Source organism: Cornus florida, unplaced genomic scaffold, assembly GCF_030987335.1.
Source record: "Cornus florida cultivar Cherokee Brave unplaced genomic scaffold, ASM3098733v1 CherokeeBrave_3.0.0_Hap2_Chr08, whole genome shotgun sequence".
NCBI lineage: Eukaryota > Viridiplantae > Streptophyta > Magnoliopsida > Cornales > Cornaceae > Cornus > Cornus florida.
Window position 1 is genome coordinate 209,828 of NW_026775578.1, and position 27,150 is coordinate 236,977.

General features: G+C 33.8%; 1 protein-coding gene across 1 annotated transcript; it reads right to left on the reverse strand.

Annotated features, from left to right (window-relative positions):
* Window positions 1–22,015: 22,015 nt before the first annotated feature.
* On the reverse strand, window positions 22,016–23,918 carry LOC132268728 (uncharacterized). Its single transcript, XM_059769526.1, has 2 exons — window positions 22,620–23,918; window positions 22,016–22,253 (listed from the first exon to the last, which is right to left on the reverse strand). The coding sequence occupies exons 1-2, from the start codon at window positions 23,359–23,361 to the stop codon at window positions 22,162–22,164; spliced, it is 834 nt and encodes a 277-aa protein (XP_059625509.1). The 5' UTR covers window positions 23,362–23,918; the 3' UTR covers window positions 22,016–22,161.
* Between the last annotated feature and the right edge of the window lie 3,232 nt (window positions 23,919–27,150).

The following is a 27,150-nucleotide window of genomic DNA, read 5'->3' on the forward strand; positions in this document are numbered from 1 at the left end:
TATATATAAGGAAAGTCATATATATTTATATATTACATATAAAAAGGATTACACATAGATTATACGTATCATATATTTTAGTTACCTTTTTAGTATTTAGATTTTATTTATTTTATTTATTATTAGTTGGGATTGGATAGGGAAAAGGATTAGGGTTATTTTAGTTGTCTATAAATATATAACTCTAGGGTTGAAAAAGGGATTAGAAAATAAATCACGTAATTTATTTTAGAGAGAGAAAGAAGGAAGACGAAGTAAGAGGAAAAGGAAGAAGGAGGCTAGGGTTTTTTTTATCAAATCCCTAAAGGCAAGTTTTAATTCTTCTCTTCTCCTTTGATTCATATCCTATGCATGCTAGATTAATTATAGGTTCTGTAAATAAATTAATTGGATCAAATTTTATGAATTAATTTAAAATTTAAAATTCATGTTTTAATAATTGGATTTAATTCTTTTATTTCACCGAATTTAGCACTGATCTTGGTTTTAATTTAATTTATCTATTTGTTTTCTCACATGAATTAATTGTAGTGTGAATCAGTTCGGATATATATATTGAATTGTTGTTTTTAAAACAAAAGGGCGTGCCGAACGGGGTGAATTTGTGTTGGCAGGAATCAGTTGTTACCATAATTATGAAATTAAAAAATTTTTGTTTCTTTAATAGACTGGGCACGCCGAACGAGAAAAGAAAAAAAACTATGCCGCCACACATGCAACTAAGTGCAACAAATTGTTTGTTGTAGTTTGTAATTGAAATTTTACTTATTTTATTGCTTTGTCTTCATAAGGCACACGTTACACGAGGAGGAAAACAAGCAACAACTACAAACTGATATTCTATATGTATTAGGAATGAATCTTGTACATGGAAAATAATAATAATAATGATTAGTTAAGCATTAAATATTTTTAAATGTTATTTTGATTAATGGTAGAATATTAAATTAATATTTATTATTCTTGATTGATGGATCGGAATTAAATATTTATTTAATTCAATTAGAATCATTAAGAATTGGAATGCATGATTTAAGTTTACATGCTTAGTATGGAATTTAATTAATTTTAAAAGGATAAATTAATTAAATATTGTTGGATTAAATTATTTTAGTCAAGTGTTTAGATTTAAATTAATTTAATCAGAACATAGAGATGTATAATTTAGTTGAGATGCATGTTAATTTCTTGTGATGTAAATTAAATGCATGCTACTTAGAATTGATATTTTTGCTCAAGAAAATGCAAAGGATGTGTATATGATTATATTATGTTTATTTGGATTATTAGATGTAAATATTAATTATATTATCCTTGGATTGGAAATTTTTATTTGGTTATGATATGGATTAATGCACCATTATGGGATGGGGGCATATTAGAGACGGATTAACTTAAGAGTTAAGTCCTACCTATTTTTAATAAGGGAACGGATTAACCATAGTGTTAAGTCCTACTTATTCGTGTCAGGTCAACGGAATAGTTAGATGACATATTTTTATTAAATAATAATTGGATAGTTTATTTTGATGGTTGGATAGGACGGATTTTAAATATATAATTATACGCCATGATATGAGCTTGAGTCTCAGGATCAGTGGTTAGGGTGCGTATATTGCCAGGGATGTGTAGCTAGATATAGTGTAGTTGTGTACCCTGGTAGGCCTAGGTACTCATGCCCACTATATGTGCGTTTTGCATGTTACCTACTATTAAGGTTGAGACAATGCTATAATCTAGTGAGGTTCCTTTAGTGTGTATATATCTATATATGGACTATTTAGATATTGTTGAATTAATTAGGATGCGTACGTGTATTAGGTCTCTGTTTGGGATGTAGTAGATTAGAACTTGTATGTGGGCCTGACCCACCATTATTTTTCAGGTGTTCGTCAGTTCCAGTCTTAGAGATTGTTCGTGCCAAGTAGAGACAGTCATTCACTCTTCCGACTCTACGTAGGACTCTTCTTCATGGTTTAATTATTAGTTTTATTTCAGTTAGGATTTTTTTAGGGGTCCACAATATGGATTCCCGAGTTGTAGTTTAATTAATCACTGGTATCAGAGGATTGGAGGATTTTATTATTGGATTTTTAATTATTTTTATTTGAGGATTATTTATTTAGTTTTCTTTTCAGCTTATTTATTTATTCTTAATTCATCTTGTATTCCAATGTTTATTTAAATATTAATTATTTGATATCCCTTGTATTCTGTGCTCGGACTTGATCACCCGTGGCTCTAGAATCGAGGGGTATCACAAATCTTAGGCTGACAAATGGGTGAATCTCCACCTTCCATGTGTCAAGATATTAATCTTCCAAGTGGTTGCACCAAAATGTCAACAAGTGATTCCATAGGAGTGTGACACTTGTCACACTTTCCAAAAATTTCAAAAAAGTCCTTTTTAAAAATATCTTCCAAATTAAATTGCAAAATGGTCCCCAAGACGAAAAATAATTACTTTATTTAATTACATAAAAACCTCACAAGTTAAGAATATTACAAAAAAGTTATGCATCCATACCCTTTACAAGAAAAGTAAACACTTAGCATGTTTTTCTAAGCAAATAGAAATACACATTTCTAAGAAATCATATATCATGAGTGTATTAAAAAATGGAAGTAAAACCAAACACGAAAAGCGAGGTTGTGCTAACAAAGTGACAAACGAGAAAAAGATAAAAAGTGAATAGTGTCGCAAAAAAACAAAAATGTGGAAATGACTCGGTCCTTAAAGGAAGTTGTCAATCTAAACGAAAGAGTCTCGGAAACCATTTCCAAGCACTCGAGATGACACTCAGCGATGAGAAACAGAACCCGAAAAAGAAAATTAAACGGAAAAAATTTATCCGTAAAATTTGAGAAAAATGAAATGAGGGAAAATGATCGTGTCATTACAACTTACCCTCCTTAAAGGAATTTCGTCCCCGAAATTAGGAACATACCGGAAAAGAAACAGAATAAGGACCGAACAAAAGGTCAAATCAAAGGACAGCTCATAAGGCACCAAAGGACAACTTCAGAAGTCTCAAGATCAATTGAAGGAACACGAAACCATGAATCGAGACAACACCTCACACGAATCGGCACGTTAACTCAACGTCAACCACCGAGAGAATCCCAAGACAACAAAATGTTGAAACATGATAAAAGAATAGAGCAACAAGGCAATATAAACAGCAACCAGAACCTGCCCACACTTACTCCTTTGTTAGGCAGAATCTATGTGGCTTCTCATGTGGTAGCTTAATTGTCAAAATTCTAAAAAGACTTCTTTAATTCGTTACGAGTTATTAATATATTATGTTTGTGGGGACACTGTACAAGTTGTTCCTTGCTTCAACTTCGAAAGAGAAGAGACTTAATCTCGGACCACTTATATCTCAGTTTGTCGCAAAATTCTTACCGGCGACAACATTCTGTTCTATCCTCATCTCTTTTATCTATCTAAAGTTAATTCAATCCACCTATATCACTCTTAATTGCTAAGAAACAGAATTTTTTATTAGGATTTTATTATTTCCTTAGATATGTGGGGACTCGAAAAAATTTGAGTTTAAAGGTTGCAGATGGAGAAAAAACTCATGGTTTCCATGAAATTGATGGTTTTTCTGATTTGAAAAATTAAAGTAAAACAGAAAATAAAAACAAATATTTATAAGATATACCCAACCAAAAACAAAAGCTCCAGTCAACTCCTTCCATGTTTTGTTTTATTTATTATTATTATTTTTTATAACGTGGGAACCCTTGCAACTACCCGCCCTTTGGGCTTTATAACTACCAGGTAAACCCCCAGCTACTCACCCCTGCCCCACAGTGCACATAGCATTTTAAGTCACCATGAATTGTCTTCTTATCACAATAGAGCAAGAAAGCCGAATTCTCTCTCCTCGGTTGTCAGCGAAGCCGCTGAATAATGAAACGACATTGCTACAGCAATGGTCACTTTTCAACAGAGGCTACGGAATCCGAGCTCATTTCAGCCACTATTCCGGTGTAGGAACTTCTACAGCTAGAGTTTCAAGATTCTGCCCCAGAGATAGGGCTCGCTAAGGTAAGGGTAATAAAGGAGGTGGGAAGGCTCGCAAGCCAATGCCCTTACCTTACCAACTCATCCAAGCCCCCGGGGGCAACTCCTACCATGTTAGTATCTCTAATCGCTGTTTTCTCCTTCCATTCATATATATATATTTTTAGAGAGAATTAAGAAAAAAACCCTTCTGGGTTTCGTAATTTTATTACTAATACTTAAATAATAAGATGATAAAATTTAGGAAAAAAAAAAGGATGATAAAATTTTAGTGAGAGAGATGGTGCCAGAAAAATTGTACCCACAAAACTATTGGATTATATAGTCTCTTTCAAAAATCAAAGGATAACACTCACAAAACCATTTTGGATTCCATTAACATCCATTCTCTTCAATACAGTTTTTATTTTTATTTTTTTATCAAAAATAATTAATTAGATTTCTCATCATAAAAAATTACTAAATTACTTAGAAATTTGTATCTCTATATATGCTGTGATGGTGTTCTATCCATATAGGATTTTTCATGATTGGTTTATCAGTTCTAGTGGTGTGAGAAACTAGATTGAGATACGTAATGGAAGAGACACATTGTACTTGATTGCGGTGAAGATTATAAAGATGAGAGAGAAATGGGAAAGAGAGGAGAGAGAAAATTTGATAAGAGAGAGATTGGTTTCCTATTCGATGAAGATGATAATGGAGAGGAAAAAACGGAAGAGATGGCGTGTTTGGTGCACAAGAATGGAATGAGGCAAGAATGGAATCCAAATGGGAATGGAATGAGAATGGTGTAGGAATGGAATGATCATTCTCATTCCATTGTTTGGATACAAACAGATAATAGAATAATCATTCTCATTCTTATATTTGGTTAGATCAAATAAAAAGCTAAAATGGAATGATTTATAAATTGGTTTCTCCAAAATACCCTTACTTGTAATATATCAGTTATATTAAAATAGAGTGACATATTCTTATTTGCTTATACCAATTAATGCATTTTTATAAAATGCAAATATATATATATATATATACAATTATTTGCTTGAATTTCACTTGCTTTTGTTTGGTTGTTTTGGAAATCTGCCAAGTAAGAAAAATATGAATAAGCAAAACCTATTTGAGAAAAAAAGAATCTTTTTTTTTTTTCTTTAATCAATTCCTCTATTTCCTTTTCTTTTCCTCTGTGTATACTTATATGATGGCCGGATTGCAAAAGAATCTTTTTTTTTTCTTTAATCAATTCCTCTATTTCCTTTTATTTTCCCGTGTGTATACATATATGATGGCCGAATTACAAAAGAATATATATTTTTTTTAATCAATTTCTCTCTTTCCTTTTTTTTTCCCCAACCAACGGATATATTATATACATATACATATTATATATATATATATATATATATATATATATTCCATGGAATACTGTGCGTGAAGAGAGAAAGAGGAGAGAGAGAAATGGTGTACCGTGACATAGCGAGAGAGGAGAGATGGAGAAAGAACCTGTCAGATCTATAGAGAATAATACCTATGGTATTTTTTGTCCTTGCATTTTATTATTTAAATTTAGTGGGAATGGAATTGCCATTCCACAAGTCTAAAAGAGGAATGGTCATTCCATCTAAAAGCTGGAATGGGCATTCCAAGGAAATGGCCATTCCACTTTTAAAGTGGCACACCAAACAAGAGAAAAAGAATGAGAAAGTGGAATGGTCATTCCATTCTAGCCAAGTGGAATAGTCATTCCATTCTAGCCCATTTCATCACACCAAACTAGGCCTTAGAGTTATTGACTTTTGTGAATTGTTATATCCACGTAGACAACCATATAGACTTGGCTAGACAAATAGGTTAAACATTTCGGTGTATGTATCATTTTCCATTGGTAAATTATGGGTGTTTGCTGCTCCAAAATACCAGAGGGGAATTTAGTGCACTAAGACCTATAATTATTACTTGTGTATTTGTAATTAGACCACATTAGGGAGGGACAGCAAAACCGACATGAAATTCTTTGATTTTGTCTTTGAAATTTACAAATCTCAAAATTACTCTCATGTCTCATAATTTATTTGTTTTAAATTTTAATAATTTCTTACATATGGTGTGACATGCACGTGAGCCTATTACTGTTTATATTCTAATAACAAATTCTTAGAGGAGTATCTTGCAATATCACTCGACAATTTGAAACAATGATATATATGCCATATCTATATTTTAAAGGGGGTTAACTTGCTGAATATTATATGTACAGGGAACATTTTACAAATTGAATAAAAAATAAATAAATAATAAGAAATGAGGGGGAATTAAAATGTCCAAATTGCCTTCCAAATTTTACTTGTTTCTTTTTCTTTATCCTGGGCATTGTTTTGCCGCCACCAAGTCAACTTTTGAGAAAGTGAAGGGCAAATTGACAATACCAACTGCACGAACGATATCTGGCCTTGTGCATACCATGGCGTACATCAAACTACCAACTGCTGATGCATAAGGCACTCCCTTCATCTCACCTTTTTTCTTTCTCACTTGTAGCACATTGTGTAGAACTAAGCTTGAAATTACCTACAAGTGAAAAATAAACTATTTTTGCCTCGCTCATGTTGAATCTTTCAAGAACTTTTTCAATGTATCTCTCTTAAGACAACCAAAGCTTCCTGATCTTCCTGTCACGAGAGATTTTCATACCAAGAATTTGTTTTACGGGTCCCAAATTCTTCCTAGCAAAGTACTTGCTTAACTCATTTTTCAACATGTTAACCTTACCAACATCATGGCCAACAATCAACATGTCAACAGCATACAACAAGAGAATGATAAAATCACCATTGGAGAATTTCTTCACAAACACACAATGGTTAGATATAGTCTTGTTGTACCCGTAGTTCACCATGAATGAGTCAAACTTCTTGTACCATTGCCTTAATGCCTGTTTAAGACTATACAAACTCTTTCTCAGCCTACAAACAAGATGTTCCTTCCCTTTGTCTTTGAACCCTTTGGCTACTTTATATATATCTCTTCCTCTAAGTCACCATGAAGGAAGGCAGTCTTCACATCAAGTTATCCAATTTCTAAATTCAACCGGTTTGCTAAACCCAAAACAACTCTGGATAGATAACATCTTCACCATAGGAGAAAAAATTTCTTCAAAATCAACACCCTTTTTCTGATCAAATCCCTTCACAACTAATCTTGCCTTATAACTTAGTTGTGAGCTGATGTCATCGGTCTTCAACCTATACACCCATTTATTTTTTAGTGCCCTTTTGCCTTTAGGCAGTTTCACTAAGTCATATGTATGATTCTCATGCAAGGATTTTAACTCTTCTTGCATGGCTTTAAACCACTCATTCTTCTGCTCATGTAACATAGCCTCTTGGTAGCATTCAGGCTCTCCCCTGTCTGTAAACATCATTTACTCATGCGGAGAATACCTTTTAGAGACTTGTCGTTCTCTCCCAGATCTTCTCAATTGAGGTTCTATTGGTGGTACAAAAAATGATGGAGGTGTTTCTTCAGCTTCTTCTTATGGTTTAATATCATCAAATGCAGGGACATAAACATCAACATTATCACCATGACCATCCTGTACAACTCCCCCATAATCATCATATACTATAGGTGGAGGAACTAGATCTAAGTTAATAGAAGCATCAATAGAGGATTGAGGCTTGTCAGCATTTTTAATATCGTCAACATTCTAGTCTTTAAGAAAGGCAATATCTCTACTTCTAACAATCTTCATGTTCACTGTATCCCACAATCTGTACCCAAATTCTTCATGTCCATAACCCAAAAAGATACACTATTTTGAATTGCCATCAAGCTTGGACCTCCCATCCTTAGGAATATAAACAAAAGCTCTATATCCAAACACCTTCAAGTATTCAAATGAAACATCTTTCCCAGTCCACATTCTCTCTGGCACATCACAATTCAAAGGAGCTGATGGAGAAAGATTGTAGATCACTGTAGTTCTGATAGCTTCACCCTAGAAAGATTTTGACAACTTAGCATGAGAGAGCATACACCTGATTTTTTCAACAATTACTCTGTTCATTCTATTTGTTAAACCATTTTGCTGAAGAGTTTTAAGCACAATCTTCTCAAGCCTGATTCCATGGGTTTTACAACATTCTTCAAATGATCCTCTGTACTCACCCCCATTATCAGCACAAATGCACTTCAACTATCTTCTTGTTTCTCTTTTAATTGTGGCATGAAAATTCTTGAAGATATCCAGTACCTGGTCTTTTGTTTTTAAAGCAAATGCCCACACTTTTCTAGAATGATCATCAACAAATGTCATAAAATAAAGTGCAGCACCAAGAGTTTTACATTTCATAATGCATAGATCAGTGTGAATCAAATCAAGAACATTTGATTTTCTAGATGGAAGGAATCTATGAAATGAAACTCTATGTTGTTTACCAACCAAGCAATAAACACAAATTTTAAGAGCCGTACTTTTCACACCAGGTAAAAGTTGTTTCTTGGCTAGAATCTAAAGTCCCTTCTCGCTCATATGACCAAGTTTTTGTGCCAAAGCTCAATGAAGTCATTCTCAATAGTATTTGTTTACCCTTTGCTGAGAGTTGCTTGCATCACATAGAAAGAACTTAATTTTTTTCCTCTGGCCATAACTAGAGAACCTTTGGTAAGCTTTCATTTTCCTTCGCCAAAGTAGTTAATATACCCTTCATCATCAAGCTTGCCAGCGGAGATCAAATTGAGGCGAATATCTGGAATATGTCTGACATCTTTGAGAACTAACCTGCAACCAACACTGGTTTCCAAGCAAACATCTCCCATGCCGACAATCTTAGATGCACCATTATTTCCCATTCTAATATAGCCAAAGCCATCGCTAGTATAGGATGTGAAGAATTCATTACGTGAAGTAACATGAAATGATACACCAGAATCAATCACCCAATTACTGTCTCGGAATGCTAAATTAATATAACCATCATCACTAACAATGATCACCTCAACATTAGTTGCAACTGCAGTGGTCTCTTTTTCTTTCCCTTTTCCTTCACCTCTTTCTTTAGACTATTCCCTTTTCAATTTTTCGCACTCTCTCTTCATATGCCCTGGATTCTTACAGTAATAACAAGTTATATCCTTCTTGAATTTGGATCTCCCCCTAGATGTGTTATTCCTGTCATTGTTGTAAGAATTTTTATTTTGGCTTTTTCCCCTCCTTTCTTAATTTTCAGTAACAAGTGCTTCTACATGAAAAGATGTACCCAATTCCTTTCTTCTGGCTTTTTCATTGAGCATACTGTCCTTAATCATATACATGGTTAGCATTCCATTAGGTGCTGAATTGTTTAGTAAACTATCAGGCAATGAGCTGAAAAGCTAAAAAGACTGTAACTCATCATCTAACAACATCTTCATAGTGGTTAACTGGTTAACTAAACCCTAAAAAACACTCAAATGCTCAGTTACACTGCTACTATCCTTGTATTTCAAATTAAAAAGCCTTATAATTATTAAAGCTTTGTTTTATGCTATCTGGCACTCATACATAGACTCCAACTTTTTTCATAGAACATCATATTTAGTATCCTTGACAACATGATGGAACACAGTCTGATCAACCTACTGTCTAATATAGGCAACAGTTTTCCAATGCATTCTAATTCCATATCGGTCTTAATAGTCTGTTTTGCTTCATCTCCTTGAATGGGTTCATGCAAATCCTTACAATAAAGGACATTTTCCATTCTAGGATTCCAAATTGAATAATTTGAAGAAGTCAATTTTATCATGCAAATCGAGTTCTCTTCCATTTCAATTCACACAAGAAATAACCAACCAAAACTCTGATACCACTTGTTGGCAAAAGAAGCGAAAACAACAATGAATACGAAAATAACCTTTTCCCGTCTACGTGTGATTAAAACAGGATGTGTGTTCCAATTAACTAAGCACAAGTAAATAAAGCAATCATAATTATCCACAGACCATACAACAATAATGGGGTGTACAAGGTTTCTTCTCTGATACCACTAGAGAAATACAATCATCAAGTGTAACATACTTTTGGCTCACCATAACAATGTATACTCACCAACAAAGGTGGATTCCAACAAGTAACTCAATAAGAAGGTTTAGATCTTATCAAAATGTGCAACAAGAGAAAAACCCATTTGGAAAGGCAATACCAATGATCCATTCTGGTAGATGTGTAGAGCTCATCGCCGGGAAGCACTGTAATACTCCTAATTTTATAAAGGATAGTCCTGGTATTTCATTAATTGTTTAATTAAAATTTTAATGGTTTAATTGTTTAATTGCTTGTTTGTGTGAATTAATTATTATTATTTGACTTATTTAAGTTACTTGAATTAAATTGTGATTATGTGAAGTACTTGAATTAAATTGTGATTATGTAAATTAATTGACTTAATTGTGATTATGACTTTTGAATTACTGGTGTTAATTAAATACTTTGTTTTAACGATTTCGTTAAATTATATTGGTTAATTATATTATTTAATAAATTGGTAATTATTTAATTAAGTTAATTATTGAATTGTTTTGTGTCCACAGTTTATTTATTTTATGTTGTGTAAGTTAGGGTTTTATGTCTCACATTGTAGCCGATTTATGGTTAGTATATGAATTAGGTTTTGGTGATATTTGAAGCCAATAAATACTATATGATATATCAACTTAGGGTTTAAAAGACAGAACCTTTATTTCACATAATGGGAAAAACAGAGAGTTACAGAGAAGAATACAGAGAGAGATACAGAGAGGAAGTCTAGGGTTTTGCCTTAGGCTACGGTTGAACCAAGGAAGGATTGAAGGGTTGTACGTGTGTGGAACCAAGGAGAAACAGAGGGATTGATCGGTGAAGGATTTGCCTAAAAATCTAGACACGACAGTTAGAGATTTTAATCCAAAGTCTCAAAGGCAAGTCTTTGTTCTTCTCTTTCTCTTAAACTTATGATTTGTGCATGCTTAGATGGACTCCAGGAGTTTAAATGAATGCTTAAACAAACTTTTATGTATGCTTGATTGATAATTAATCTCGTTTGTTGAAACTGTGTTGCAAATTTTTTAAGTTTCTGTTAACTAGTTCATGATGTTTATATGTGCTTAAGTTTGCTTGTTTGAGAACAACAATGCGTAGAGTTGCCTTATAATTATTCTGGAATGATAATTAAACATTGGAACAAGGATTTGAACATACTACAGAGGCTTAGTAATTACCGGAATTGGAGAAGACGAAGATAAAACAGACATCGACTGCTAAGAGAAGGGAGAGCAGGCTCCCAAACTTCTTAGAGCCAGCTCACAAAGAAGTGGAGCCGGCTCTTGGTGCCTTGGAGCCGGCTCTCAAGGTCCTAGAGCCGGCTCTAGGTGAATTAGAGCAGGCTCCAAAGTTTAAGAGAGCCTGCTTCATTTTTAATGGTCCAGTTTTGACACTTAGGGGCTGTTTGGACTGAATAGGTTTTTCTCGGTTGGTTTAAACTGTTTTAAATAGTGTATGAGACTGTAATAGACCTGTAACAGTAGGGGAAAACATTAATTCATAATTGGATTAAGGGATGGAGCGAGATGGATTTAGGGAAAAACCTATAAACGGCACACTGTTGTGGTTAATTAACTTATATGCTAGGTTTTAAAGCTTCTGTTGTATATAAATTTTATACAGTTTAATTATGTTTAAACATAGTTATAAGCATAGTAACCTCTTGAAATCATCTATGCTTGGTTTGAAATAAATTGATACGTATATTCTGTTAATTGTGTCAATTACTAGATTATGTGGATGATTTAAATGCTATAACTCATGTTAGCAATTTAAATATTCGGAAGGTGATTTTTAGATTCTGTCATGAATGCTTAATGCCCTAATATATGTATTGAATTGTATTTATACATATCCTGGCTAATGGTTGATAAGAAATAATTACTGTTTTAACAAGTATGTTGTTTAGAGGATTATATGCACCGGTATGAGACGGTGGCATACTAGGGATGGAATAGTAAAACACTAAATCCTATCTATTTTGGAATGAGTTGGATTAACTATAAAAAGTTAAGTCCTACTTATATGGATGTCTATGCACTGGTATAGGACGGTGGCATATTAGGGACGGCTTAGTTCAAAACACTAAGACCTACCTATATTGGGGATAGATTAGTTCAAACACTAAGTCCTACCTATATTGAAATAAGATGAATTAACTACAAAAGTTAAGTCCTACTTATAACTAGGTGTCAGGGTAATAAACCTTTTGAATGACACACTTGGAACGGACTTTATATATTTATGTTATGGTACTATGGTATGGGCTTGACTCTCAGGACCATGGTTAAGGTGCGTATATCGCCTAGGATGGATAGCTGGACAGAGGTGTTGTTCCCTGGTAGGTTTAGGTACACATGACCACATTATGTGCGATTTGTATGGTATCTCTATTCAGGCTGAGACAGACCTATTGGACTAGTGAGCATCCTATAGTGTGTACTTATACATATATGGACTACTCTAGATATTGTTGAGTCTATCTAGGATGTATCTGCGTATCGGGTTTATGTATGGATCGTAGTAGAATAGGACTTTCATGTGGGCCTGACCCACTCTCTTATTTTTCAAGTGTTCTTCATCTCCAAAGTTATAGATTGAACGTGCAAAGCAGATACAGACACTCACTCCTCCAATTATGTAGGATTACTTTCTATATTTAGCTTTAAACTTGGTTCAATTCTTCTCGTTACAATTTGAGATTTTATTATGGATTCCCGAGTTGTAAATAAATAGAGATTTTGGATTATGGGTTTTACAATAATAACCTTTGAGGATTTTGTAATTAGAATTCTTTCAGCTTTAATATTTATTTTTATATTCAGTTTTGTATTCTGTATTCGTTTTACATATTAATTGTTTGGTATCTCTCGGATCAGTGCTCGAACTTGATCACCCGTAGCTCTAGAATTGAGGGGTATCACAAGCACAACCTGAAATTTTAGCCAAATCAGAGTAATGATCACCGTCCGATCTTTCAGTCAAACTCTCTCTCTTTCTCTCTAACTTTCTCTCTTCTCAGCCAAGATCCATAAGCTCTCTGTTATGTTGCTTCTTACTTATCTGCATTGCGCCATTACCAGATGAAAAAAAACTAAACCCTTATATTGATTCAATGTAATAACATAGGCCTACACTTGGTCAACACCCACATGGGGTGACCAACCCAACACATCAAAATTAATTTCGCCAAAATCAATCCTTTTTCTAATCGTGATTAAAACCCCTTCTGCCATTTTTTAGAGCCCATTGAACGATGTACACCAATGAACGAAGATTTTAGTTTGAATAGATGATCTAAATTCATAAAATTCAAAATAAAGCTCTGGACTCCGAAGTAATCGGAGTCGCATCACTTTTCACTTTCAAGAAGCACGTTGTGGCGACGGCTTTCGCGGTCAGTAGTGCTGTTGGTTATGGTTGTGGCGCGTGATGGTGGTGACTGGTTATGATGGGTTGTGGTGGGAGCTGGCTATGGTGGCTGTTAGTTTTGACGTGCTGTGGTGGCTAAAGAAGATTAATCTTAGGTAAAGGTAAAATCAACCAATATATAGATAGACACATTATCACTAAAGGGCTTTGTGGCCTAGTGTACCTTTTTACATTTCAAAATGATTAATGAGAATTCGAGTATGTAAAGGCTTCGTTTGGATTCAGGGATTAAAAGGAATTTGGAGATAAAAGAAAGGGAATGATAGTGACTTGTCTGTTTGGATGAAAAGAATTGGAGAGAAAAGAATTAATTTGGAGAGATTTGGAAAGATTTGGAGGGATCCCTCCAAATCCCTCATATTGTATCCCTCCAAAATTGACAAGATTTGGAAAGATTTGAAGGGAAATGAAGACAATGACAAAAGTAGCCTTGTATATTTTAGTTTGCAGTTGCAAAGAGAGAGAGAAGGCAAGTTCTGAATTGAGAATGAGAATAGAGAGATGGAGGCGATTGGTGAGGCTGAAATTATTTGCACTACAACAAATTTGGTCTTTGGCGACAAAAGGGTTTGTCGCTAAAAGTCCATATTTTGTCGCGAAAAGATTATCGCGACAAAAAAAATTTTGTCAACAGGTCGTCGCTAGAAGCCGGTCACAATATGTTTTTCGTGACAATTTTTGATTTGTCGCTAGAGGTAAGATATATCGCGACAAATTATTTTTCGTCACAAAATGAGTAAAAATTGCGACAAAATATTTGTTGTAAAATATTCAAAAATTGTCGTCTTATACCCTCAAGACTTATAAAATTTGTCGCTATTTATCATTTGTGACCAAAAAAAAAAAAAAAATTTGTCGCTATATGTATACTCATTTGTGACAAAAATTGTCGCTATAAGATATTTTATTGTGACAAAATCTTTTGTCACAATATCTGTCCCATATTGCGATAAAAATAGTGTCACTATAAGCTGCTTTATTGTGACAAAAAAATTTGTCGCAATATATATATCATGTTGTGACAAAATTATTGTCGCTATAAGTTATTTTTATTGTGACAAAATATTTCGTCACAATATATGTGTCATGTTGCGACAAAATTATTGTCGCTATAAGTTATTTTTATTGTGACAAAATATTTCGTCATAATATATGTGCCATCTTGCAAAAAAATTATTGTTGCTATAAGCTATCTTTATTGTGACAAAATATGTGTCATGTTGCGATAAAATTATTGTCGCTATAAGCTATTTTTATTGTGACAAAATCATTTGTCGCAATATAAGTTGTTTTATTGTGACAAAATATCTTTTGTCACAATATACTTACCATGTTGCGACAAATATGTTGTCACTATAAACTATTTTATTGTGACAAAATAACATGTCCCATGAGTAATACAATAATACAATTTTGTTTTCACCTATTTAAAACAATTACCATCCAAATGTCTACTAATAGATTTAGGCAACCACAAGTTAACCTGTCAATATGAAAATACCATCCAAATTGTCTACTAATAGATAAAGATGTAGTGAACACCAAGTTTTTACAAAAGAAGTATACACAATGAAAAGAATTTTTCACAAAAGTAGTGAACACAACCACAAGTTTCCTCAAAAGAACCCATCAAAATGTATTAGAAGTTTCCTCAAAAGAACCCATCAAAATGTATTAGAAGTTTTTACATTGGCCAAAGAAATTTAGAAAGCACAACCACGACCCCATCTTCAAACCTTCTTTTTTCTAGCTTCATCTTCAACTTCAACTTCAACTTCAACTTCAACTTCAACAACTCGCTTAAAGATTTTTTATGTTTTTCTGCACACCAAAAAAAAAAAAAAAAAGGCATGTTAGCTCCACAGTGGTTTAGTTTACCCAGACCCAATTCAAAAGAAGAAAAATGGACTTTGAATTAAAATTTCACATGAAAACATGGAGAGATATGCCCTCTTATTGTAAAACTGGAAAAAATGATTAAAGAAGAAATCAAACCGTTTGTCTTTTCATAATTTGACTGCTTCAAACAAATAGCAGATCAACTTTAATTGTTAAGATGTCAATTACACTACGCATTTCCGTAGGGTACAAAGAATTTGTGCACAAGAAATTGACTAATACCAATTAGAAAAATACAAGTATAAAAGCTTGATATAATATGAGCTACTGGGTATTATATATATATATATATATTACAAAGTCAGCTTATGACCAAAGGGCCTTTGGCCCAATAGTATAACCTCCCCATCTTCAAAGAAGAGGGGAGGGGTTCGAGCCCTAGCGTGGGCAAAAAAGTGTGTGTGTGTGTGTTCACTTTACTATCCAAAAAAAAAAAAAAAAAAGGTCAGCTTATGAAAAGTCTCAATGATAGGAAAATAATAATTTGGTTTTTTACTCTTCTTCAAAAAACTAACTATATATACAATTACAATGTCATCTGTTTGCAAATTAACGATCAGAAATAAGGAAAAAAGGAAATTGAATTTTCATTGTTTTTCTTGAACTTGTATTGATAATAATGATTATTCAATGGTAGTGGAATCTTATTAATTAGGGAAAAAAAAAAAAAAAAATTCTAATCACCTAAACAACAATTTTAAGTTCAACTTCATTAAAAAGCCAGCCTCAATGAAAGTCTTTTTTTTTTTTTTTTTTTATGTCATGTACATACAAGTGAGGGAACTAAAGAAATATGTTATGCAAGAGCATCATCTTCTGTCACAATTCATTATTATATACAAATCTCATCTACCAAAACAACATGTCATATCAGAACCAACTTATATCAACTCTTACTTACATCTAACTGGTGCTACCTTTACTGATTTGTAATTTTGCTGCTTCTAATATTGTCACAATGTGTTACTATATTATTTTACTAATAAATATAAGCAAAAGAACAAACTTCCTACCTTTTATACATCTTATATTAGTAGTATACAATTTATATATATACATCAACTTTAATTTTCCTTACCAAACAAAAAACTTTGAATTTAAGTATGCACCTATAGCGAATATTGCAACTAATTAAATTTAGTTAAATATTAACAACTAATTAAATAGTGTTTAATAAATAAAAATAATAATGCATTAAGTGATAATTACACACAAGTATGTACAGACCCTCGCTTTCAAATTTTTTTTAGATTTGACGTTGCAGTTCTTGCTCTCAAAAGTACTTTTTAGATTTGACGCTCTCATGCTCTCGCTCCAGTTCTAACTTTATGTTATATCATTTGTCAATGCTTAAGACTAATAAAAATTAAGATTTGACGCTCTCGCTTCAGCTCTAACTTTATGTGACTTATGTCGTTTGTCAACGCTTAAGACTAAAAGAAATTAAATTTACTTATGCTATGTTTGAAAGCATGGAATAGGCAACTTAGATTTGGAATTGGAAAAAAAAAAATTAAAAAGTTTAAATTTAATTCCCTCTAAACGCAACAAAAATACTTTTACTTGGCATGTGCCATTAAATGAATGGTTCAACAACCCCTCTGATTGGTTTGTATAGTTTGCTATCATTTGTGGAAAAGAAATTTTTTACTATATTAAGTGTAATGAATCCCAACACTACACTGTAGATCAAGCAAAAAAACCTACACTTTACAATTACATTCCACATGACTATGCAAGATCGTATGTTTTTCTAGATGTGCTATCTTGAAGTAATGCAATGGAATTAATATTGAGAAATAAAATAATAAATGAAATACTAAGTTCTTTATTTAAAAAAAAAAAAAAACCATTACAGAGATGAATTTATATAACAAAGGAAGTAGAAGCCCAAAGATTGAAGAAAAAAGAAACAGATGAAAGGATAGAAAAAGATAATTCTACGAAAAAATCCATATAATAGATAATATAAACAAAGTAAATTAATAAAATGCAGTTAATTTGTGATTTAAACCTGGATAGTGTATCAACCGAAGAAATGCAAATGGTGGATTGAAAGCCCCCAGCCAGTTTCTCAAAGAAGTCTTCATCTAAGTTCAAAGCCAGAGCAAGTAAAGAGACTAAGCTTTGTCCAGCAACCCTGAGGGAGCAAAATTGACATCATCTAGAAGTTGCAAACCTTGTTCTAAAAAATATGAAGAAATATTTACAAGATTCATAAGAAAAAGAACCAAAAGATAAACACAAAAGCACACACATGAAAACACACATCCTAAGTAAGCACAATTCACTAGAACTAGATTGTTCATTGATAATATCTCATCCCCAAACACCTCATATAAAATCACAACCTATAATTATTCTGAGCATATGATATCACATTTCAGGCCCCAAGAATTATTCAAATTCTTATTAAAGTAAAGAAAAAGAATTACCATCAATAAACTATTGAGGTTTGAATTGAAAAATTAATAATTCTTTTAAGCTTAATGAATTCAAAATGTGACACGTGAACAGGAGTTTCTTATGGTAAAGATTCCAGTGTGGATCTCCAATTTGGCAATACTCCAATTTTACGGCAATGCATCATTTGTTACTAGAAGGTTGTTTGTAACAAAAACAATTTTTGTCGTTAAAATACCATCAATTGTGACAAAGCTATATTTGTCACAATAACTCATTTTTTTGCGACAATGCATCATTTGTCACTAAAAAGTTGTTTGTAGTGACAACAATTTTTGTTGTTAAAATGCCATCAATTGTGACAAAGCTATATTTGACACAATAACTCAACTTTTTGTGACAATGCATCATTTGTCACTAGAAGGTTGTTTGTAGCGACAACAATTTTTGTCGTTAAAATGCCATCAATTGTGACAAAGCTATATTTGTCACAATAACTCAACCTTTTGTGACAATGCATCATTTGTCACTAGAAGGTTGTTTGTGGCGACAACAATTTTTGTCGTTAAAATGCCATCAATTCTGACAAAGCTATATTTGTCACAATAACTCAATCTTTTGTAACAATGCATCATTTGTCACTAAAAGGTTGTTTGTGGCGACAACAATTTTTATTGTTAAAATGCCATCAATTCTGACAAAGTTATATTTGTCACAATAACTCAATCTTTTGTAACAATGCATCATTTGTCACTAAAAGGTTGTTTGTGGCGACAACAATTTTTATTGTTAAAATGCCATCAATTGTGACAAAGCTATATTTGTCACAATAACTCAATCTTTTGCGACAATGCATCATTTGTCACTAAAAGGTTGTTTGCAGCTGCGACAACAATTTTTGTCATTAAAATGTCATCAATTGTGACAAAGTTATATTTGTCACTAAAATCTAGTTAATCGCGACAAAGCTATATTTGTCACTATATTGTAATTAGTTGCGACAATATATTTGTCACTAAAATCAATTTTGTCGCCATACCCTATCCCGCCATATGGCCGGACATGAGGAAATTCTCGGGATTGATATTGCAACAACTTTTTGTGATAAATTTAGTTTTTGTCGAATAAAGTTAGCTTAAGGCGACAAAATTACTTTTTGTCACAAAATGTCATTTTATTGCAACAAATTCATCTTGTAGTTATAGTTTTTGTCAACAAAGACCAAATTTGTTGTAGTGTTGCTTTCTTTATGTGTATATATATATACACACATACAAATATATATATATATATATATATATATACACACACACACACACATACACAAAGGGATACAAATATATATATATATATACACACACACATACACAAAGGGATACAAATATATATATATATATATATATATATATATATATATATGCATACTCTAATTTGACAGATAGACATACTGAAATATGTGGGTTTTGAACTTCTGATACTTGTAGTTTTTTGTAGTTTGCAGTTGTAGAGAGAAAGGGGGGGGGGGGGGGGGGGGCAAATTCAGAGTTGAGAACGAGAACAGAGATGGAGGCGATTGGGTAGGCTGAAATGATTTGCCCTAAATATCAATTACAGACCTTGGTTAGTTGATTTAGAAAGGAAAAAAATAAAAAAATAAAATAAAAAACAAAACCTATTACATACAAGTTAGCAGTTGCAGAGAGAGAGGGGGGGAGAGTAACGAGAATAGAGATGGAGGCATTGGGCCGGGGAGGCTGAAATGATTTGCCCTATATATATATATATATATATATATATATATATATATATATATATATTCTAGTGGCCATCATCCATGGGCTTATAAAGTACAGACCTTGGTTAGTTGATTTAGAAGAAAAATTAAAACAAAACAAAACCCATTACATACAAGTTAGCAGTTGCAAAAAGAGAGAGAGAAAGGGGGGGATAGGAAAGTAACGAGAACAGAGATGGAGGCATTGGGGTGGCTGAAATGATTTGCCCTACTAACACCACAAAAAAGGGTAAAATTGTAATTTTAACTATTATTTTTTTCTTTTCTTTTCTCTCCTCTGTGTTATCCAAACAAGAATATTATCCATTCCTTTCTTTTCTCTCTTATTTATCCAAACATAAATATAAATTATAACTATCATTTCTTTTTTTTCTTTTCTTTTCTTTTCTCTTATAATCCTTTTCTTTTTTTTTTTTTCCTGTGTATCCAAACGAAACTTAAATAAGCAAAATGGGTGTGTAAGTGAGGTGTTTGAGTTTCTTGCCACTGATAATATATATATATATACACGTCATTTAATATTTATAAATTTGGTAAAAATTTGGAAAGTTAATTGAGAAAGTAAGCTAATTAAATGAAGGATATAATGGTAAAATTACATACACTTTAAAAAGTCTAATGAATTAATTAAATGAAGGAGGGGTAGAATTGATATTTTATTTTAAAAAATAGTTGACTTTGATGTGCCTAAGGGCAAAACAAATCAAACCTAAAAGGAGGTTCAGGCTTTATTTATCACTAGTTTAATCTGTGAATAATAAAGGTAAACTTGATGGGTGTTAGAGTATTTGAGTACTTATTGCATATTTGCGTACGTAGTCTTCATTTAAAAAGAGTAGGAGTGCACAAAAATCCTGTCAAACCGAAAATCCAAATCGGATCAAACCGGACTGGACAGTTAGATTTGGTTCGGTCACGATTCTAAATTTGTGAAACCGTAAAGATACGCTTTGGTCACGATTTGAGGTCCTTTATGACCGAACTAGACCGAACCGAACTTAACGAAACTGTTATGTTATATGTGTGTATATATATATATATGTTAAATTATACACTATATATAATATAATATAATCCTACAATCCAAATCATTTAGAAGTTTGTAGCAACTATCAATCATATGGTTCATTCTTAATTATCTTAGGTCTTATTAACTTATTAGATGATTCTTTTATAGATACATACATACATACATACATACATACATATATATATATATATATATAAATGGTTGTATCTCATTGTTTGTTGTTGAATTAGTAATTATAAATGTATTAGGTTATTAGCAATTTTGAATTTATTCACTTAAGTTACAGAAGTGATAAAGAAGAATGAATTAAAAGTTCTGAATGTATTAATAATTCTGAATGTATTGGTAACTTGGTTTATAGTTATGCATGTGGTAGGTTTTGAAATATGAATACTTTTGTTAAAAAAATAATAATAATAAAATAAAACGTGGAACCGAACCGGTTTTCACGATTTGGTTTGGTTTGGTTACTTTAGTCAAATGGTTCGATTTGGTTCTAAATTTTATGAATTTGTTAGAATTGATTTGGTTCCAAAAAAACTCTTAAATTGGTCCAAACTGAACCGTGTGCACCCCTAAGAAAGAGTCCTTGGTACAACGGTAATATGTTTGCCTCTATTTTGGTTTGAGCAGTGATACTCACACAAAAGATTTGTAGTTAATTGCCTAACTTAATGATTTTTGATTGATTATTTATGTTAAATACAAGTAAGTGGAGGACTCCACTCCCTTATTTGTTCTATAAATAACTAATTATATAGGGTCTAACAATTCAATGCAACCCTCAGTGTGAAAATCATTTTCCTTTTAAATTTTAGAAAACATGTAAAGTGCCCTTGAATTTTCTCCTTGCCTTATGTTGTATATATGTTTCTTTTCTTTTCTTTTTTCTACCCTAAATTGTTTCCCTTATTCTGTATTTGTTCTTTATAATTTTTTCCTTATGTAAATTTAATTTACCTCATCCCCTTTTTTGGGCTCTGGCCCTGGGTACAACAATAACATGCTTGCATAAGTTGGTCCATTAGCGGCTGGATGGTAAAGGAGAGTGTTTGAGACTAACCAATAATAATATAACATGCTTGCATTTTCATAAGCAACTGCATAAAGAAGTTACGGATGCAATTCCGGATTTTAAGTCCTTCAAATCCCAAAAAATATAACAAAACCAAGTGGATTCTGTGAGTCTGTGACCGGCCCATATATCTTCTATATAATTATGTCTCCATCTTCTACATATAGCGTTTTATTTACAGAGTAAAAATTATGATGTATAGACTGAAAAAGATGAAGAATAAGAAGAAAAGAGAGGTGGAGAGAGAAAGGGAGATCTAGGAAAAGGAATTTAAGAATCACCCATGAGAGAAAAATGGAGAAACTATTGTTCGATCTGTAAAAATAAAAATGAAGAAGCAATTGTTATGTAAAGGAAAAAAAAGAAAAATAACTATTAGCAAGCAGGGAAGAAAGAAGAAGAAGAAGAATGATGATGTGGTGAGGTGAGGTCAGCAGCCCTGTCTTGGGGTCGAGGTAGATACAAGCGCGACAGCCTGCGCCCATAATTTGAGTCGAGCCTTGACATCTCGTGGGTCATCACCTGAATTTAACAAAATTTATATATATATGTAAGACTGCACAATTGGGTTTCTGTATGATAAAATGGTAAATATATCTATAATTTGCTTGGTTTTTGCTTTCATCGGTCAAATTAATCAAAAGTTAAAAGTGAAAATTATTATAATAACTATAACAATTATTGGTCCTTGAAAGTTCTTAATTGTTTGCGGTGGCCCTAAAAATATTACTACTAGACAATACTGAGTACTCCCAATGAATGATACTTATGGTGCTTTCAGCTACCCCTTAATTTTGAAAAGTAGATAAGGGTGCAAATATTCTCTCTCTTCTTTTTACCGTTCGAAAAAATAAGGGTGCAAATATATATACACAGAGAGATAAATACCAGGGCTGGAGATACGCCAATTGGCAACGGGGGAGTTGCTGCCGCTACTGGTGTCGAGGGTGGTGGACGTTAATACTGTAGTTGGCATGTGTTGATGGTGGTGGTGTTCCAATTCAAAACCAAGATCCCTGCAGGCCTTCACTTCCTCCAAGTCCATACAAAGGTACGTTCTCCCTCCTTTCGGCCTTGTTATCACCATCAACGGATCTCCTCCTCCTCCTCCTCCATGTCCCTCGCTCTCTCTCAGCATGCATATGTTGTTGTAATTATGTTTGATGTAATTGTAGTGCAAATGATGATCATCCATGCCTTTCTTGTTCTTCCTGTTGCTGCTGCTGCTGCAACTAGCTGTATTATCAATATTATCCCAATTGCAAGCTGCAGCCCTATCCAGCTGCCATCTAATTCTCTCCCTCACCATCCTCCTACTCGGCCTTCTCATTCTCTTCGTCTTCTTCTTCCTCCTCATCATCATCTTTTTCTTTTGAGCTTCGCTCTCGCTGGCATAGTCTTTGATTAGGAGCTGCTGATTCATATTCCTCCTTGGTGTGGCCGGCACCGATGATGGTTGCGAGTCCCAAGACAAAAAATTACCTGCGTCTTTGTGATCATCCGATAATTCCTCGTGATCCGCATCAAAGTTGTCAATTGATAGCCTTGACATGAACATCCTCGTCATCGAAGAATCGTCATCATCGTCTTCATCATAATCATCTTCTTGCATATTATTATAAGAGGCCATTCATGTACGTATATCCCAAATCCCAACCTAGCTAGAAATTGATGGATCGCTTTTACTGTAAACACAAAAATGAAGGAAGTAGATGGGAGCCAGAGAAGATGATGAGGAAGACAAATTAAAGACAAAAAAATAAAGGATTGAGCGATTCAGAATCCACTACTAGCTAGTACTGACACTGAGTCTCTCTCTCAATATCAACAATATATTCACAATATATATATATATATATATATATATATGATGGATCGCTTTTACTGTAAACACAAAAATGAACAAAGTAGATGGGAGCCAGAGAAGATGATGAGGAAGACAAATTAAAGACTAAAAAAAAAAGGATTGAGCGATTCAGAATCCACTACTAGCTAGTACTGACACTGAGTCTCTCTTTCAATATCAACAATATATTCACAATATATATATAAAGTAAAACATTAGCCTAAGAAAAATATTCCAACGGAGGAGGTGGAAGTGGGAGTACTGGGAGGACCCGATTTATAGAGAGACATACATTAGGGTTGTTAAGGGAGTCAGTCAATGGAATTAATTGACCTGCCAATGAAGAAGGTTGTATTGTATTGTGTCCCATGAGGTGCCACTCCAATGGATCATAAATATTATTAGATAGACACGTACACATATTTTCTGGAAGAAAAATCAAATTTATACTATAAAAGTATTTTAATTTTGATAATCTAGCTATGCTTATTGCGACAGCTGTCCGTCCTCCCACTTTTATTTTCATTTCATTTCATTTATAGTTACTACTACTCGACTGGTACTAACTAGTCTAATATGTTACTTACTAAAAAAAAGAGCAAAAATAAGCCTTAAAAAACGAGATAAGTAAATAGTATATCATCGGGTCTGCTCAGTCTAGCAAAGGATATTATTATTATATTTTAGCAAGGGGGTGAAGGGGCCTGTCCCGTCCACCATCACGCACCACGTGGCAAATAGTAATCGGTTCCACTGAGTACGCGGTTTTCGCACACGCTTTTATCCAATTTCATCTTCAAGGTGGGCCTCTCCCTCCCTTTCCTTTGTTGCCACCTGTGCTGCTGCTAGTAACTAATAATAATACTTTTAGTAAATAACAATAAGATCATAATCCGTTTGTTTTATATAATAATAGTATTGACGCTTTTCTTTCTTGGGTAACAATGAGTAGTCCTAATTGTTTAATTACACCGACCGACCTACGTGCCTAATGGCTTTTTGTAAAAACTTTTGCTCACCGACCGTTGAACAACTAAAAACATCCATCCAACTCATCCTCCCCTCTCCTTTGATACACATTACACCTACTTCTATTTTTTTTATTGATTTATTTTAAGATAAGATTATCAATCTAACATTTTAAAGTTATGAAACACATGAGACACAAGTATAACACGACGTGAATACAAGTACAAATTTTAAAAAAAATGAGATATTGATACGACAATGAAATAGTAATATAATTTTAATATATAAAAAATTAATTTTTACACAATTTTTTTTATATAAATAGATATATATATATATAATACTCCAAAAATGAATAATCTTGTAGCCAAACAAGTAAGCAAAGATGAGATGTTGTTGTATCTGACATTGAAGATGCAAGAAAAATACTCTCTCAATTTCAAAAGAATAATTCTACACTTTCAATATTTTTCAACCCATTTTCCCTCTCTTTTCAGTCTATTTATAAATTGTTACAAACATTTTAGAAGCTTCCTAACTAATTCTTTACGTTGGGCTGACCTTCTAGGCTCATCTTGGTTATGAGCCCACTTCCTTTCATCTTAAACCAGGCTTCCAAAATGATCTTCCGGTCTTAGGCCTAATCAATGAAGACTTGGTTCAGGTTGATTGTTTTTGCCCGACCCATTCCTAGTAATCTGGGTCGCGCCCGGCCCAGGCCATTTTTGGTATCCTCAGCTACTCCCATAATCTCTCCCTAATTAATTAGGGTGAGATTATCGAAAGGACATAATCATGATATGACGGCTTGAGGCAGTGACGTTGGGAAGCGAATAGTTGGCTCAAAGACCCACATTTTGAGATTCGCTGCACCATTATTGTCATAGCTCCTTGGATGTTGAATCATTTTCGCTTTAAAAACCCAAGCTTCACTTTTTGCCTTTCTTCTGTTTTTCTCACTTTCATCCTCAAGCTTCATCCTTTCTAATTACCTCCGCCAACTACCAGTCTTCTCCGGCGAGCTTTCCTTGTCTTCTCCGGTGAGTTTCCCCTTTGTGATTCTTCATCTCTTGCTTTGCTACGGTGTATTCTGCAAACCCTCCTTCTAAGGTTAGTTTATATTCCTTACTGTTTTTTCAAAAGCTTTAATCCTTACTATTTTTCTCCAAAGAAAGAAAATCTAGAATCGAAAATCTTTTCCGCCATTATTATGGTTCCTGACTTAGAGGCTCTTCGTTCGAGGAACAAAATTTCTAATGACATCTTCCTTAGGGTTTATCCTGAGGACCTAGATGAGAGATCTGGTGAGGGTCTTCTTCCAAGGGAGGTCCTCTTCTCTGTTCTTCACTTGAATGTAGTTAGATTTCATTTACACTAGTTTTTTTGTTATGTCTTCAGCAAATTAGGGTTTTCTCCTCTTTAGGTTAACCCTAACTTCCTTAGGGTAGTATCAGTTTTCTTGATTTTAAATCGTGATAGGAATCTTGACTTAGATATCATAGACCTTCTCCTTTGCTACCGAGTTACCAAAATCAGAACCAATGATATGTACTTTCACTTCTTTCCCATCGAGAAACGATCTATTTGTACGGACAAGCTCTCCTCTGAAAAGGGTTGGAGAAAAAATCTAATTGGGGTCAGTGGAAATTAGCGAACTCCATTTGCTCAGACTTTCCCTATCTCGACTACTTTTGGAGAATGTTCTATCCCTCTGTACAAGAAGTTTAGGAAACACCCGGCCGATTATCATTATGAAATTTGCCTTCTTCGTTTCTGTACTTTTCTTTGTGACTACCTTCGCTTTCCTCATGACGAATTGGTTTATAGCGTTTGTAGGGCTAGAATTGACCTTCTGGAGGAAAAGGTTCTGAACGACGTCCCATCTGCCACTGACCTGCTTTCCCTAGACAATTTTTCTGACATTTCAATCCTTGGTGCTACCATGGCACATATTCAGATTCCCTCGTTCAGTAGGAGAAGAAGACCCTCTTTTATAGCTGCTCATGCAGCAACACTGGTCACTTCTGTTACCATTCTAACCATTCCAGTTACGGCTCAGAACACGGGGTGTTCTACCACTAAACCCTCTGCATCCATTTCGGTTGAAGTTCAGCCCACTTTGCCGAACGATGGACCCTCTGAAACTTTCAACGAGGCTCCTCCATCAGCTGCTCAGGACGTTAAGGGTCCTTCTCAGAACACTGAGGGATCTTCCCTTGTCTGAGCTAATGTTTCAAAAAAAAGTATGGACAAAAGACCCCAGCGAGAAGATGGTTCTGGCCAGAGTGTCCTTTTTCCAGCCTAGAGAGCCCAAACTTATAGGGTCATCACCTCTCTCCCTTCACCTCAAGTAGCCATTCTAGAGGGTGAATCAGCCAGACCTCTATCTCCTCCCCAGCAGTGGTTCCATGGCGCACCTTACTCAAGCGGTAGGATAGTCCAGTAGTGGCCTCTACAGACTCTATGTTTAAGGATCCTGTCACTTCCTTTGCCTACTACAGGGGCATTTGGACCCCAAGGATCTTTAGACTCAGGAGAAAATGACCTGCAGTAGGATGTACAGCCGTTTTCCTACAGCCGCTATGGAGGTAACTCTCTTTTCTT

Coding starts and splice junctions, on each gene's coding strand:
- LOC132268728 (XM_059769526.1), bottom strand. CDS start 23,361: ATGGCCTCTTATAATAATATGCAAGAAGATGATTATGATGAAGACGAT. Junction 22,254..22,619: donor TTGGCGTATCTCCAGCCCTG/GTATTTATCTCT, acceptor TGTTAAATTCAG/GTGATGACCCACGAGATGTC.